Source organism: Oryx dammah, unplaced genomic scaffold (assembly GCF_014754425.2).
Source record: "Oryx dammah isolate SB20612 unplaced genomic scaffold, SCBI_Odam_1.1 HiC_scaffold_28, whole genome shotgun sequence".
NCBI lineage: Eukaryota > Metazoa > Chordata > Mammalia > Artiodactyla > Bovidae > Oryx > Oryx dammah.
In genome coordinates, this window is record NW_024070212.1 from 99,958,957 (window position 1) to 99,973,210 (window position 14,254).

At 57.1% G+C, this 14,254-nt stretch overlaps 1 protein-coding gene and 1 long non-coding RNA gene across 3 annotated transcripts in view; one reads left to right on the plus strand and one right to left on the minus strand.

Moving 5' to 3' along the window:
- Positions 1-2,256: 2,256 nt before the first annotated feature.
- On the plus strand, positions 2,257-8,083 carry LOC120856276. The gene is made up of 2 exons (XR_005719417.1): positions 2,257-3,009; positions 6,141-8,083. It is a non-coding gene; the product is annotated as an uncharacterized LOC120856276 (long non-coding RNA).
- ST3GAL3 (ST3 beta-galactoside alpha-2,3-sialyltransferase 3) overlaps positions 4,888-14,254 on the minus strand; it is a 226,476-nt gene continuing 217,109 nt past the window's right edge. For both annotated transcript variants that reach the window (XM_040231409.1, XM_040231408.1), the window contains 3 exons: positions 11,608-11,754; positions 11,283-11,429; positions 4,888-5,936 (listed from right to left, as the gene is read on the minus strand). In XM_040231409.1, coding sequence (XP_040087343.1) covers positions 5,847-5,936; positions 11,283-11,429; positions 11,608-11,754 — 384 coding nt within the window. In that variant the 3' untranslated portion in view covers positions 4,888-5,846. The remainder of the gene's footprint in view (positions 5,937-11,282; positions 11,430-11,607; positions 11,755-14,254) is intronic.

A 14,254-nucleotide genomic window follows, 5' to 3' on the forward strand; every position in this document is an offset into this window, starting at 1 on the left:
CCCTCGCCCTCTTGCCCTCTCACCTACCGGCCAGGGGGCCCGCGGGGGACGCCGGCGCGGGCGTGGGGCCTTCGCGGGGGACCGGGCTGCGGGGCGCGGGGCCCAGGGAGGCCTCACCCTCAGCGACGCTGCTCAGCAGGGCCAGAGCGGCCAGGGTGGGCCATAGCGCAGGCTGCTAGAAGAGACGATGGGGAGCCTCAGGGGGGAAGAGGACAGCTTGGTAGGGTCTGGAAGGGGCTGGGGCCCGACAGAGGGATTGGAGGATAATGGGCCAGCAGCCCCAGGGAGCCAGGAGAAAGGATCTCTGGAGGGCACTGACCTTGCTCCCTCCTTCTGTTCCCTCCCTGACCATTTCCCCACTCACTTCTGATACCTGCCCCTCGGAGCCGTGCTCTCTCTCCCAGGTCAAGCCACTTTTCCTCAATACCCGGTAGAAGTCTCTGGGAGAACCACTCACCTGCCGCCTAGGTCCGGCCCGGAGGGGCAGCACAGAAGGGCCTCCACGTCCAGGCTCCATCTCTGTCAACACCGGGAGCTCCCATCAGCTGTAGCCGACCTGTTCCCCCACCCTCCTCTTGAGGCAGCTTGGAACATGGAGAGATGAGTTATCCTCAGAGTAGGTCATCCCTCCACTTCAGCTTCTCCAGGTGAGGGACAAGGGGCTTGGGCAGCTGGGCTCAACCCAAGAGGAGAAGTGGCTGCATCCGGAACCTAACTATGTGGTGGCGCTTTGCACCTGTTTCCTTTCAGACCCCATAACTCCATGAGGTAGATGGTATATATCATCCCCACTTTCCAGACCAGGAAACAAGGCTCAGAGAGAAGCTCAGCAATTATCCAAAATCACAAGGGTAGACCCACAAGCTGTGCAGGGAAGGGAACTTCCTGCTCTGTGCTGCAGGGCTGGAGAAGGGAGCAGCTGGACACCCTGACCTCACAGAGAGCCTGCTGCCCATACTGCAGAGGAGGAAGTCGTGTCCTAGAGAAGAATTAGGGTGCTTGTGGGTTGCCCTGAGTTATTGGATGATAGTGAGGTCCAGGCTTCAGCCTGTGCTGCCCACCCAAGTGCTGCTGCACTTTGCTCCTCTGTGATCTCTGTCTGGATGCAGAGCCGCCTGAGCACAGAAGTTTCTTCTGACCACAGACATCCTTCAAGAGCCAGCAGGTGGTAGAAGCTGAGGAGCCCTCTAGGAACAGGGGGTCTGGGCCATGGCTCTGTATGGCCACCAGGGGGCAGCATCTGTCAAGCCTGTGGACTCAAAGGGGGGTGGGCTTTCCCCCTACCCTCAGCCAGACTGAGGCCCCAGCAACTCCCAGGAGTTGCTTCCTACACCAGCCTGGTCTCTGAAAGCTGAGCCACCCTGAGAGCTGGTCCAGGACTGTCCGCCTGCAAGCTCTCTCTGGATCTGGCAGCCTGGAAGTTTCCCCCATGAACCATCCTTCTTGAACCCAGTTGGCCTTTCAAAGTCCCATCAATTTTTATGAGCCCACACTGCCTGGCACTCCCAGACACCTCTCTGGAGCCCTGGAGCCTTCATGAGCCCTCACTAGCTGGCCTGCTCTTGGGTCCCAGCTGTCACCTCCAACCTCACACCCAGTGCACAGAATGCTGCTGTGCCTGAGGGCCAGGTCTCCCTGGTGAGGCCCTCCAGCACCACATGTGCTCGCCTAGCAGGATTTGGGCCTGAGGAGCCAGGGTAGTGACTTGTTCTCACTGACGGAAGGAAAGCCTAGCAAGGTAGGGTTAAAGGCCCCTGCAGTAGGGGGAGCCCAGGAGCAGGTCTCTTGTGGGCAGCTCAGGCTCTCCGACTCCGTCGCTGCCATCTGGGGCCACCTGGTCCTCCAGCCCTTGCCTGGCCGCCCCATCTACCAGCCCGATACTCACCAGGGGGGTTCTGTGTCCTGTTCTTCTAGGCACCTTTCCTGGAACCAGAGCCGGGCTTTCCCCTGCAGCCCAGAAGCTTCATGCCCAGGGCTGTGCACCTGGCCGCGGCTCTCTCAGCCAAAAGCGAGGTCTTGGCAGCCAGTCTCAGCCCTGTAGCGGCAGCAGGAGCCTTGCATTACGGCGGGCCGGCAGGGCTAGGCAGGGCTAGCGTAGTCCGACAAGCAACTAGAGGGACTGAGGGGGGCTGGGAGGGGCGGAGAGCTGCACAGCAGGCCCAGGAGAGGGAGAATGTGAGAAAGGAGTGGAAGGGGACAACCCTGGCCGCTCCCCCCTAGCCCCTGGGCTGTCGGCTTACCGCGAGTGCAGGGCTCTGGGTCCGGGACACAGCGAGGGCTGGGACCCGAGGGACCTGCTGCTGGCGGAGCCCGTGGGCCGTGTCTGGGGGCAGAGCCCAACTCCATCCCTCAGCAGCCTCATGCCCGCCGCCGTCCGGTGTCGAATTCCAGCCCTGGCGTCACCGGATCCTGGGGTGGGGCCCAAGCACTCCCCCACCCCGCCCTACCTTTCAGGGCTCACCTGGCCGCTCCACCCTCTGGAATCCGGGCCCCCTCGCTCCACTAAGGTCCCCCGAGGTGGGGGGGGGGAGGAGAAACTGGGGAGGGCCCCCAGGTCGGTGCAGAGGCGCAGACACCGGGTGTTCAGAGTTTGGAGACACTTGGAGTAGGGAGTTGGGAGGCCGGGCAGAGGGCGGGAGAGGGAGGGGATGGGCCGGTCCCTGCCTTGGGCCACTGGCGTTTGGGCTCCTGTCGTCCTGGCTGGCCACTCTGTGCTAGCTGCTCTCTCTGATCCACCACTAGTTTCTTCTCTCAACAGACTCATCGCACTCCTTAAGTTCGCAAGGCACCGAGCTGGGGCTTTCAAGGTCCGACCTGGCTCTAGCGGCCCCAGCCCCTCCGCTAGACCCACCGCTTCCCCTCCGCTGCCGCCTGGGGCTTGGAGTACAGACACACCTGCAAACACCGCTGCTCAGCCCGGCACCGCGAGGGCAGCATGGTAGGAGGGGGTGCCAGGGGCTGAAGAAGAGGAGGGTCCCGGAGGAGGAAGGTTTGCACCGAAGGGTTGAGGTAGGAGCTGGAGGGTCATATTTAAGATGCCTAATTACGGCAGTTTGGCTGGTGGGATGGAGGTTGGGTGAGTAACATGGGTAGAACTAAAGAAAGGCCAGATGCTGTGTGTCCTCATAGGCAGTGTGGACTTTATTCTGGGGACCACCGAACTTGTTTCAGGCAGGAGAATGGTGTGATCAAACGTGCATTTCTGTGGCTAACTCTGGCTGAAGTGAGGATGGTTTGGAGGTATGTCAGGAGGCTTCTGGGGGAGAGAGGAATATGAAGCTGAATTGTGGGGAGACTATGGCACTTTGGGGGCTTTCAGGGCTACACCTTTTTGAAAACTCAGTTGGTGCCAGATTGGATGGGGTGGGGCAGTGGGACAGTCTGCCTTTGGTCTGGGTGACCAGGTGGAGGGGATTCATTCTGGCTGGGGCTCCTGGAGCAGAGGCAGGCTGTGGACAGGACCTCGTGAGTTCAGTGTCGATCGTGCTGAGCTGTAGGGACCCGTGGATTATCCTAGTGGAAATGTTCAGGAAGTGACTGAATTTGTAGCCTGGAGAAAGTGAAGAGAGCTGGGCTGGAAATAGCAGTTTGGGAACTGTTGACCAGCCGACCACTGGAAGCCGTGGGTGGGGATGAAAGTGCTCAGGGGACGCGTTTGGACCAGCTGTATTCTGGCTGTGTGTCAGAACCATCTGTGGATCTTTTGAAACTACCCAGATCTGGGCCCACCCCCAGACCTGAATCAGACTGGGCACGCACAGTTTCCGCATCTGCACAGGTGATTCTGGTGTATGCAGGCGGAGAGCCACGCCTTTGGGGAGAGCAGTTCATGTGCAGCGGTGGGGACTAGAAGCCTGACTGTCCCCAGGCAGGGAGCAGCTCTGCTCGCCCCCAGCCAGCTGCCCAGTTGTGCAGGGGCATCTTCCCCAGGGCTTTATCAGCCACGGCTGCAGCTTGCTGGCATGCAGCCTATGCCCTGTACAACTACAGGGGGCGCCATTCATGTAGCACACAGTTTGCACTGGAGTTGGCATCAGAGTGGCCTTGTCTCCAGCAGAATGGAAGGAAGTTTCTGGGTTTCCCTGTCTCTCACTCAGAGCTTTGCTTTCTCCTCCGCCCAGGAGGTTTCTGTCTTGAGGACAAAGTGCCACAGTATAGGGATATGTGGGAGTCCGGAAGGGGATGGCACTCAGATTGGGATGGCAGGTGAGGGGCCAGCCTGCCCCGCCTGCTGCCACGTGGCAGCTCTGGCAGGAAACACACCCAGGCCTGTGGCCTCAGGGGCAGGCATGTGCTGGCCTTTCTCGGGCCGGCCTGCCAAGCAAGGGAAGGGACAGAGCAGATTCCAGGGCTCTGGGGGGTATAGCTGGGATGTCCTTTCCACTGCTTGCCAGGGGGTCCTGGAGCTGGGCTCTGCCTTCCTGCTCTGTGCAGGAAGAGGGTGCCGAGAGAAGACCGTGTGCCAAGGGGGAGGGTGGGGCTGCCAGGAGTGGGTGAGGTCTGTGGGCTGCTCTGTGTTGGGTACTTGGCAGTGCCACTTTCTTTGCTTGCAGGAATCTCTGTCCCTGCAGAGCTCAGGCTGTGATGACCCAGCAGTGATCTCCTAAGTGCTGTGGCCTTCAGTCCCTTGCCCTCTAGCTCCTTTAGGGGGCACCAGGGTAGATTCCAGGGCATGTCCTGATGCCCCTGGTTTGCCTCTCAAGGCAAAGAGGGTGCAGGACTGCTGTTGAGACAGGGGAGGCTCCAGAAGGCCCCTAGGTGACCACGCAGGTCCTGCAGCTGGGAGAGGTGGAAAGAAGGTTGGAGAGATGGCCCTTGGGTTTAGGGCAGCTGCTGAAGCCCTGGGTTCCTGAATCTTCCGGGAAAGTCAGAGAAAGCGAGAGGAGGCAGGCTCAGGGAAGAGCTTTATTGCTTCCATGATGGCTGCCCAGCAGGGCTACCGCAGCCTGGGTGAAGTCCTGGTGCCTCACTTCCCTCTGGTCCAGGCTAAAGGCAGAACCTGAGGCCCTAGCAGTCTCATTGCTGAAACCCAAAAGAGTTGCCGGGTAGGCTGCTTCAGGCCTGCAGCACTGTCCTAGGGGGTGGTTGCAGCTGGGGTGGGGGTGGCAGCCGTTCCCATCAGGCTGGGCCAGGCCATGCCTCCGGAATTCTTAAGTTCTTTCCGCTCAAGCCCAGGGGCATCTTGTTGGCTTAAAGGATGGCTCCAGGTTTTCCCTGTGGGGCAGCTGGGTGGGACTATCCCCTCTGCTCCCCAAGAAAGGCCAAGCACTGTCATGAGCTGGAGGGGGCTGGCCTGAGATCCTGCCCACCTCCCGTTGGGCCTGGAGCAGGGCACAGGCTAGTCCTGGCACTCCCACTCAATGGGAGCCTGTTGGGACCATTGCCTGAGGGGCCCTTTAGTGGGTCTCTTTCTGCATGGCCAGTGGACCAAACATGACATCTCCAACCTGATTAAAAAATAAATTATCCCTACCCTCCCCCGACCCCAAATTCATAAAGTGATAATACACCGAACACTGATTGGAGAAATGATTCTGGCAGCAGCTTTGCTGCCTAGCGTCCGCCTCCTGCATGCTGGGCCCGCTGGGCACAACCAGTGGCCTCCTGGCCTTCTGGCTTCAAGGGCCCAGGCTGAGCTGAAGGCCGAGTGGTGGGCTCTGAGGCTGGCATCTGAGCAGATGTAGCTCTGGCTGCCCTGCCAAGGCCTCGCCACCCCTGGGGCCACGTGGCATGGTCCTTCTCCCGGTCTGAAGGCTCCCGCGCCTCTCAGGCTAGAGCCAGGCTGAGGCCAGTGAAGTGGGCGGGTGGTGGTGGCTGGACCTCTGTGGCCGTGTGCTGGGTGCACCTCAGATACCACTGGTTAGGTCAGTGATGACACGCGCTTTCACCAGTTTCCGCAGAAACTCTTTCTCTCGCTGAATGTTGTGCGTCCAGGACTGAAAGGGAAGACAGAGTGGCAGTCAGTTGGACAGCCCAAGTGGCTGCAGGGATGGAGCCCTACTGGAATGCTGCAGGCTCCTAGGGCTCCGTGCCCTCTTCTGAGACCACCACCCTCCGCCACTCCAGAAGTGCTGCGGCTCACCCTCCTCCTTTCCCAGGACATGGAGAAAATAACCTTCTAACCCCTTTCCCTCGTTCAGGAAGACTGTGCCTCTTAACTTCTTCCAAGCCTTACTTAGAGATGGAAGCTTTCCAACCGCGTTCCCATTCCTTCAACCCCTCCTTGCCCAGTGGCTTCTCCGGGCCCTTAGGCCCCTGGCACCCCAAGGTCAAGCGATGTGAGTCATTAGGTCTGGCCCAAGCCTGGGGGGTGGGCCCTGCTGGAAAGGGAACCACGTGGGGTGGCTTAGTCATTCTCTGCCCTGACGCAATCCACTTTCCAGGCCTAGGGGCAGCTGATGAAATCCTGCCTCTCAGATTAGGGGAGCCGGAGGAGGGAGGCGGGGGCAGAGGCTCATTTTATTGTTACTGTGGAAATTGGAGGGAAGATGCTACCTTCCAGGGCTTTCCTGGGGAAGACGGCACCCAGGCTCAGGTTCTTTCCTTTCCCCATTGCCAGGAAGCTGTGATGACTAAGTCTCCCAAAGAATGAAACAGGACTGAACGAATAAAGGCATGATGAGAGCCAACAGCTTTATCACAGTCTGGACACAGCTGACTGCTCTGTTGTATCCAACGGCATGCGGCTCACCCTAGGATGTTCACAGCCACTGTTTACTGGCGTGGAGAACTTAGAGCTCTTGTCTGGTCCTTGTCTGATCCAAGCAGCCTCCTCCAACCTGCCAGATCTTTTCAGTTTGAAACTTGGGCAAAATCCCCTATATTTCTCTTCTCTGAACACCCCCTTCAACTTTCTGTGCTAACCACGAACCTGGCTGCCCCTGAGGACAGCGTCCCCTAGACATGCTCTTTCTCCCCTCACATCCACACTCCACGGTGCTTGGAGGTGGCAGAGTCTTCCTCATTTGTTGCTGCATCTGCATAACTGTCCCTGTGACTTCCCTCGAACCTCTGGCTCCTTTGGCTCCTGGAATTATTCTCAACTGTCGGCAAGCTGCCCCTCCTTGGTGCAGACCCCTGGGTGATTCACCCTTATTCCTTGCAGATCTATTTTTTTAAATTTACTTATTTAATTTATTTATTTGACTGCACCAGGTCTTAATTTTTTGGATCTTTGTTTCGGCACGCGAGATGTTTAACTGCAGCATGTGAACGCTTAGTGGCAGCACGTGGGATCTAGTTCCCTCACCAGGGATGGAACCTGACCCCCTGCACTGGGAGCACGGAGTCTCAGCCCCTGGACCACCAGGAAAGTCCCTTTCTTGAAGATTCAAACTTCTGGCTCACCCCATCTGCCTTGGAAGGCAGGGACTGTGGCACAGAGTAGGTGCGCTACATATATGTGCTGAATGAGATTAGATTTTCCAGGTAAGAGAATGAAGGCATGGAGGAATGGCAGGGCCAGGATCCAAGCAAGCATAGAGACCCTCACAGCTCTTTACTTCCCCCACACCTGCATCACGCCCCAAGAAGAAGCAACCAGTCTGATGGGTCAGTTTCAAGAATATCTATTGGGAATCTCTGAGGATGGAAAGGTCAGCAGAGGACTGGATATCTGATGATACTCAGGAATTATTGTTGAGACTTCCCTGGTGGTCTAGTGGCTAAGACTCTGTGCTCCCAATGTAGGAACTGGATCCCACATGCCACAACCAAGAGTTCACATGCAGCATATATAACCCAACACAACCAAACAAACAAACCAATACTACAAGGCAATAGGACTTTTTTTAAAAAAGGAATTATTGTTAAAGTTCCAGGTGTGATAATGGTGTAATATTAAAAAATGTCATCCTTATCTTTTAGAGAAAGTTGCTGAAATGCTCATGGCTGGAATGATATGATGCCTGAGATCTGTGTCCCAGTAACCAGTGGGGAGGGGAGGCTTGAGAGGAAGAGCAGATTGGACAACCCTGGCGTGTGTTGATACCTGGGGGCGGGAGGCGACACTGCGTGAGAACATTAGTTTCTCCTCTACTGTGAATATGTTTGACAAGTTCACAATAAAAGAGTAAACAGGAAAGTCTGCCGGGGTGCCTCTCTCTGGGACCAGGCGATGCCCTTTCTCTGGGGATCTTTTCTCAACCTCTGTCCCGTGCACACAGCACGGGTGCTCCCAGCACCCTCCACTCCATGGCACCTGCACTGTCCGTGGGCCGGGGCAGGGCTCTGGCACCCTCACCAGGACCCGACTCTGGATGCAGGAGAGCCGTCCTTCTCCCAACTCCCATCTTTATCTCTGTGCTCCCACGGTTCTGCCCTGACCTTCGCACTTTCTCCTCTGACGTCTCCCTGAGACACCTCATCCATGCCTCCCTTGTGCTCACTGCTTGCAAATCTCCATTTCCAGCCCAGGTTTCCCTGTTGTGGGAGACTGCTGTGCGAGCCCACTTCACCCTCTGGCCACTGCTCAGTCCCTTTCCTCTTCGCTCCTCCCGGCTTCCCCAGAGAGCTCTCGGTGGGAGCCACACTCACTGTTCAGCCGCTGCATCCTGCTCCTTTGAAACTGAGCACCTCTCCTAGGACTTCCATGCCACACCGGCGCCCTGCGCTGGGGACCGTAGGCATGCCCTCCCTGGGTCTCCAGGATCCCACATCTTCTGACCCTTCTCTACTCTCTCTCTTCCTTTATGAATGCCTCTGACATCTGTCAATATCCCCCCCCCTGCATTCAGCCCTTGCCTCACTGTCTTCACATCTCACATGCTCCCACTGGGCCTGGAAAATGGGCTGTGAAGCAGTGGTGGGGCCAGGGTGCTGAATGGTTCCCTTGCCCACTGAAGACACCCCGAGGGACAGCAGGGATCCTACACCCAGGCACCAGCATTTCAGGGACTCCTCTAGGATGCTGAGAGGCAACAGTAATAAATAGGTGTAAAAACATTATGATTAATAATAATGGCAAACACGTGCGGGCACTTACTATGGCCAGGCCTTCTTTACACATTATCACACTGACTCTTTCCCAAACCTCTCATCACCCCATGTATTGGTAAGGAAAGGAAGGTATACAGACAGGCTGTGAACCCAGGCCATCTGATTTCTTTGCCAGCACTGCTCAGCACTCCACATGGAGGTGGTGCAGCAGATGCCGCGAGTCGGAGCCAGATGGTTCTGCAGGATAATGAAGGGGGTGGGGGTAAGACAACTGAGAGACACAGCAGGTGGAAGAGGGAACAGCCTCCACCAGCGCTTCAGGGAAGGTGTGTCCTTCCACCCCATTCCTCATGGAGGCCCTCTCCAGGCCTTGCTGATTGAAAATCCTAACCAGTTCTTGGCTCTGTCTTCCTGTCATCACTGAACGGTTCCAGTGAACTTTCATCTCTTGCCTAGACTGCTGAGACAGCATCCCAACCAGCTTCTGCTCCTGCCTGGACCCCTGTGTCATGGAGCCACAGCGACCCGACCACACACTCACCCACAGCTGAAAACTGGTCCACAGCTCCCTCCTGCCTTCAGAGCAAAGCCCACTCTCCTTCCTATGGCAGAGGAAGCCCTTCCTGATCCAGCTACTGCCTCTCACCCTCTCCCTAAAGCCGTTACATAAAGTTTACACAAAAGGAATATGTAAGAGACCCAGTAAAGGAGTAAACAGAAGCCAGGAGGCAGGTAAAAGCACTGAGAGCAATTTGGGGCGGGTGCTGGTAGGGGACAAGGCAGCAAGAAGGTACGTGAAGAGAGGTAGAGATGGAGAGACGGGGTCTTTCCACAAGGTCCTGGTGAACAGGAGGCAGGGCTGGAGCCACTGCTGAGGGGTAAGACAGGTCGGGGGCTCTCCTGGACCCAGGAGGAGCTTACTACTCCTGAACCCCATTCCAGTAAATAGGAGGCCCAGCTGAAAGGTTGTTTCCCAAGAGATTCTCCAGTCTCTCTTATATCCTTGAAATAACTCGCAGTCACTCAAGGCCGCCTGAATGAAGCCCCAAAGCCCAGAACAATACAGACGAGAACAGAGCCCTGGATGGCGTGTGAATCTCCCAGGGAATGTGCGCAGTGAGGAGGAGGTTGTCTAGGACGGAGCGCTAGGTCATGCTGACTCTTCGGGGTGCACCGAAGTCCAGGACATGGAGGAAGAGAATGGGAGAGCGTGGCGAGGGATCAGGAGGGGCACTGAGATGCCGGGCTCAGAGTCTGAGCAGGAGAGCATTTCAGAGGAAGCACTGGCCAACAGAGAAGGCGCTGCCAAGTGATCAGGAAAGACAAGACTGACACGTGTCCTTTGGACTTGGCAGCCTTGAGTCACTGCTGACCTTGGTGGGAGTCCTCTTAGGTGAAGGGGGAAGCCGGGCTGCGAGGGGCGAAGGGCTGAGTGGGAATGAGAGGGGCAGAGCCTGCCCGGCAACAGCAGTTTTTCTCCTCTCTCTGCGTGGAGGAGGAGAGGGAGGGGGCTTTGGGGAGCATAAGATCTGAACAGTTCAGTGGGTTGGAGGCAGCCTGTAAGAGACTGCTGAGCAGGAACGAGGGCTGCTGAGCTGTGAGTCTGCATGGATGAGAGGTTTCCTCTAACAACCCTCGCCACCCAGAGGCAGGAGTAGGGAAGCTGCTCTAAGCACAAGCCGTAGATGTCCAGGGTCCAGGCAGGGAGAGGAAGGCGAGGGGAAGAAGCAGAGGGTGTTCGGGTTTTCCACAGGGTCTCTTGCTATGAAGGGAGAGGGGCCAGGAGAGGCTGGCTGTCTGGGAGAACTTAACATACTCGTCACCTGGGAAGCAACTCTGGATGCTAAAGAGCTTCAGTGCCTGGCCACGGGGAAGGGTGGAGAAGGAACTGGGGGCATCCTGAGACTGAGAGGCAATGTCTGCAGGTTGTTTGAGGGGGCGAGGCAGTTCTCTGGGGAGATAGAGGAATTGAAGTAGGCAGGACGGCCCTGAGCTTGCACCCCGATGGGCACGTGATGACCAGGGAGCAGCAAGGAGGAGGCAGGGGCTGCACCAGGCCAAGGGGGAGGCAGAGGGGGAGACGGGCAGAGGGGAAGCTGAAGGAGGAGACTGGGAGAGGGGCGTGCAGGATGCTGTGGTCAGAGCCGTGGGGGTCCAGGACCCCTGGTGGCCCAGCTTAGCTGAGGGTGGGGCAGGGCCTCCCAGGGCTCTCCGAGCAGCCAGCCCTGCCACTGGCTCATCCCTTGACCATTGGTTTGTGCACACACGGTCAGAGTCTCTCCTTCGTGCTGGCACTGCCCCCTCCCTCGACCAGCCCAGGGACGACCCCACGCCCAGCCCCGCACCTCTCGGATGGCTGCCATGCGCACGGTCTCATAGTAGTGCAGGGGGGCATTGGGTGTGCTCATGTCGTAGCCGAAGCCTGCAACTGCCACCTCGTCACAGCCGTGTAGTGCCATTGTGACTGCCACACTGCCGAGGGTCGGGATGTTCTGGAAAGTGAGGGAAGGTGGGCAGAGTAAGGCTGAGACCCTCAGCGAAGCTCCCCTGAGCTGAGCTCCACTTGTGAGGGCTGAGCCCTCTGCTCCCACCCTGGCCCCCGTCCTTCCTTGCCAAGGCACCTCTGGCCCAAGTCCCCTCCTCCCCCCTCCCAGGGTCCAGATGGCTCACCCCGCGGCCCATGAGACCGTTGTTGAAAGGCAATCCGATGAGGGTGAAGGCGGCTTCCTGGATGAAATACGGGTTGAGGATGCGAATCTCGGGGGGTTCCTTGGGCACCCGAGTGGCCACAGATTTCCAGAAGCCATCCGAGGCACTCTGTAGGCACAGCACAAGTGGGCGTGAGTAGGCACACAGCTTATGACGGGCCCCCGGGAGTGGTGGGGACGCAAAGTGTGTGCAGGCAAGTGAGAAACCAGGAGCGGGGCAGGAGGTGGGTACAGGGAGCCTGGGGCATGGAGAACAAACAGGCTGGAGCGCGGAGGACTCGGCGCGCACTGGGGACACAGGATGTGGGGCAGAGAGGAGACCACGTGAGCTGCAGGGAGGGCCCGGGGCTGTGCTGCTCTGGCCTGGGGGCTTCTCAGGCCAAGAGGAAGAGCCAGCGGCCCAGCAGTGCCCCTTCCCTTTGCTGCTACGGAGGGGCCCAGGAGGAGCCTGCCCTCTCTCTCCTATCTGCTCTGCTGGGCTCGCCTCCTTTCCCTTCCGCTGAATTTCCTCGCTCTCAGTCAACTGTTCTAAAGTGAACCTGGAAAATAAAGACAGAGCGTGAGCTAGTACGGCACAGCAGAACACTCCAACCCCCGTTCTGCCACCAATGGAGCTGGGTCACTCTGGGCAAGTGATGAGCTCTCTGAGCTTCAGTTTCTTTATCTGCCAAATGGGATGACTCTTCCCTCAGGGGTCGCAGAACCCGACTACTGGAAAGGCGGCAGCTCTGGACCCTGACACCCTGGGGTCTACTCCGGGGCCACACCTTCCTCTCCTCCTTCCTCCCTCCCTTCCTCTAGTTCCCAGCCCTGCCTTTCCATTCAGTATACAAGCCCTCCCTGGTCTAGTCCCTCGAGTAGATTGCTTCAGCCATTCTTTCTCGATGGCCTTCAACTCCCTGCCTTTTGCCATTCTACTGTCCTAGCCCAGGGGAACCATGAACTTGGATCAACCCATCCATCCATCTTTCCCGTCCTTGTAACCAGGCTCCCAAGTACTGCTAGAGAAGGTCACAAACCAACCCTGCAGGGTGGAGGCATGTCCCCTAGGCGATGTAAGCAACCCTCTGTTGTTGGACCTCTCAGCTATTTCTGGTCCCCCTGGATCTGCTCCTCCCCTGTGTTCCCCAAGCTCTGTTGTCCATCTAATCATCCGCATCAGAAACCTGGAAATCGACTTTATACATCCCTCTTCATCTCTCCAGCCTGTTCTGTCCTGCTGGTCATCTGGTTCTTTTGACTGTATTTTCTATAGGACCCCACAGATCCATCCTTTCCTCCCATGCCCACTGCTACCACCTAAAGTCCAGGTCTCGTCGTCTTTCAAATGGATTATCATAATGAGGCCATTTAGAGTGTCTGTTTTATTGACCACTAACCCTCCAGAGCCCAGTAGGACTAGGACATAAACGGTACACAGGAATTGTTGAGTTACATTCCTTTCCTCAACAAACATGTAATGAGTGCCCAGAATGGGCCATCTTTGCTTCCCAAACCACTTTCCACTCTCTGCTAGAATGATCTTTCTATATACATACTGGATCACATCACCACTGCCCCACTAGAGACCTGAGCTTTTTAGCCAGTAACCCCGCCTGCTGCTCCAGTTTCCATCTCTGCCCATCTGAAGTCCCCACCTGCTGATTCACACCTTCACGCTTCCGCCGCTGCTGCTGCTTCCGCCTATAATGGCCTCCCCACCTCCGTCCACCTGATCCACCTCACTTGTTTCTTAAGACTCACATCTCCTCCCACCTCATGCCTTTTCTGAACGCCTTCATCTCAAGGTAGAAATGGTCTCTCTCCTTTGGAAGGTGAAAAAACATGGAGTTAAGATTTGCTATGGTTTGAAGTTTGTTCCCCCCTCCTCATTCGCTTACCTAATACCTAAGGTGATGGTTAGCAGGTGGGCCTCCGGGAGGTGATTAGGTCAAGGGTAGAGGCCTCAAGAATGGGATCAGTGCCCTTACAAAAGCGGTCCAAGAGAGATCTCCTGCTCCTTATGAGGGCACCACGATCTATGCACCAGGAGCCATCTCTGAACCAGGAAGCCCTGACCAAACACCAGGTCTGCCCGCACCACGATCCTGGGCTTCCAGCCTCCTGAACTGTGAGAAACAAATGTCTGTTGTTTATAAGCCACCCAGTTTGTGGTATTGTGTTATAGCAACACGAGCTGACTAAGACAGAAGAATCTTGGGCCTGGATCCAAACTCGGCTCTGGTCCCTCAGCTGCATGGAGGCCTTGGGCAAGAAACTTACCGTTTCTTTATGGATAAACTAGGGATTCTAAGGGTATTTATCTTATGTTGCGTGAATTCAAGGAGATAATTCAGGCTGAGTGCCCAGATCACATTTGCTGCTCAGCTGCTATCAACACCAACATCAGCCCCAGGGCAGGGGCTCAGGATCTGATTCATTTCTGTGGCCCAGCAGCGACCTCAAGTGTGACGGGGACGTGAACTCCATCCCCGCTCCTCCACTGCCCTCTGTACCTCTTCAGGCTCGTGGCCTTCAGTGGACTGTCTGCTCCAGCCACCCCCTCCCGTGTCCCCCACCTCTGTGGCAATGCCACCGTCTTGGGAAAATTCTGTCTTCCAAGTGTCAGC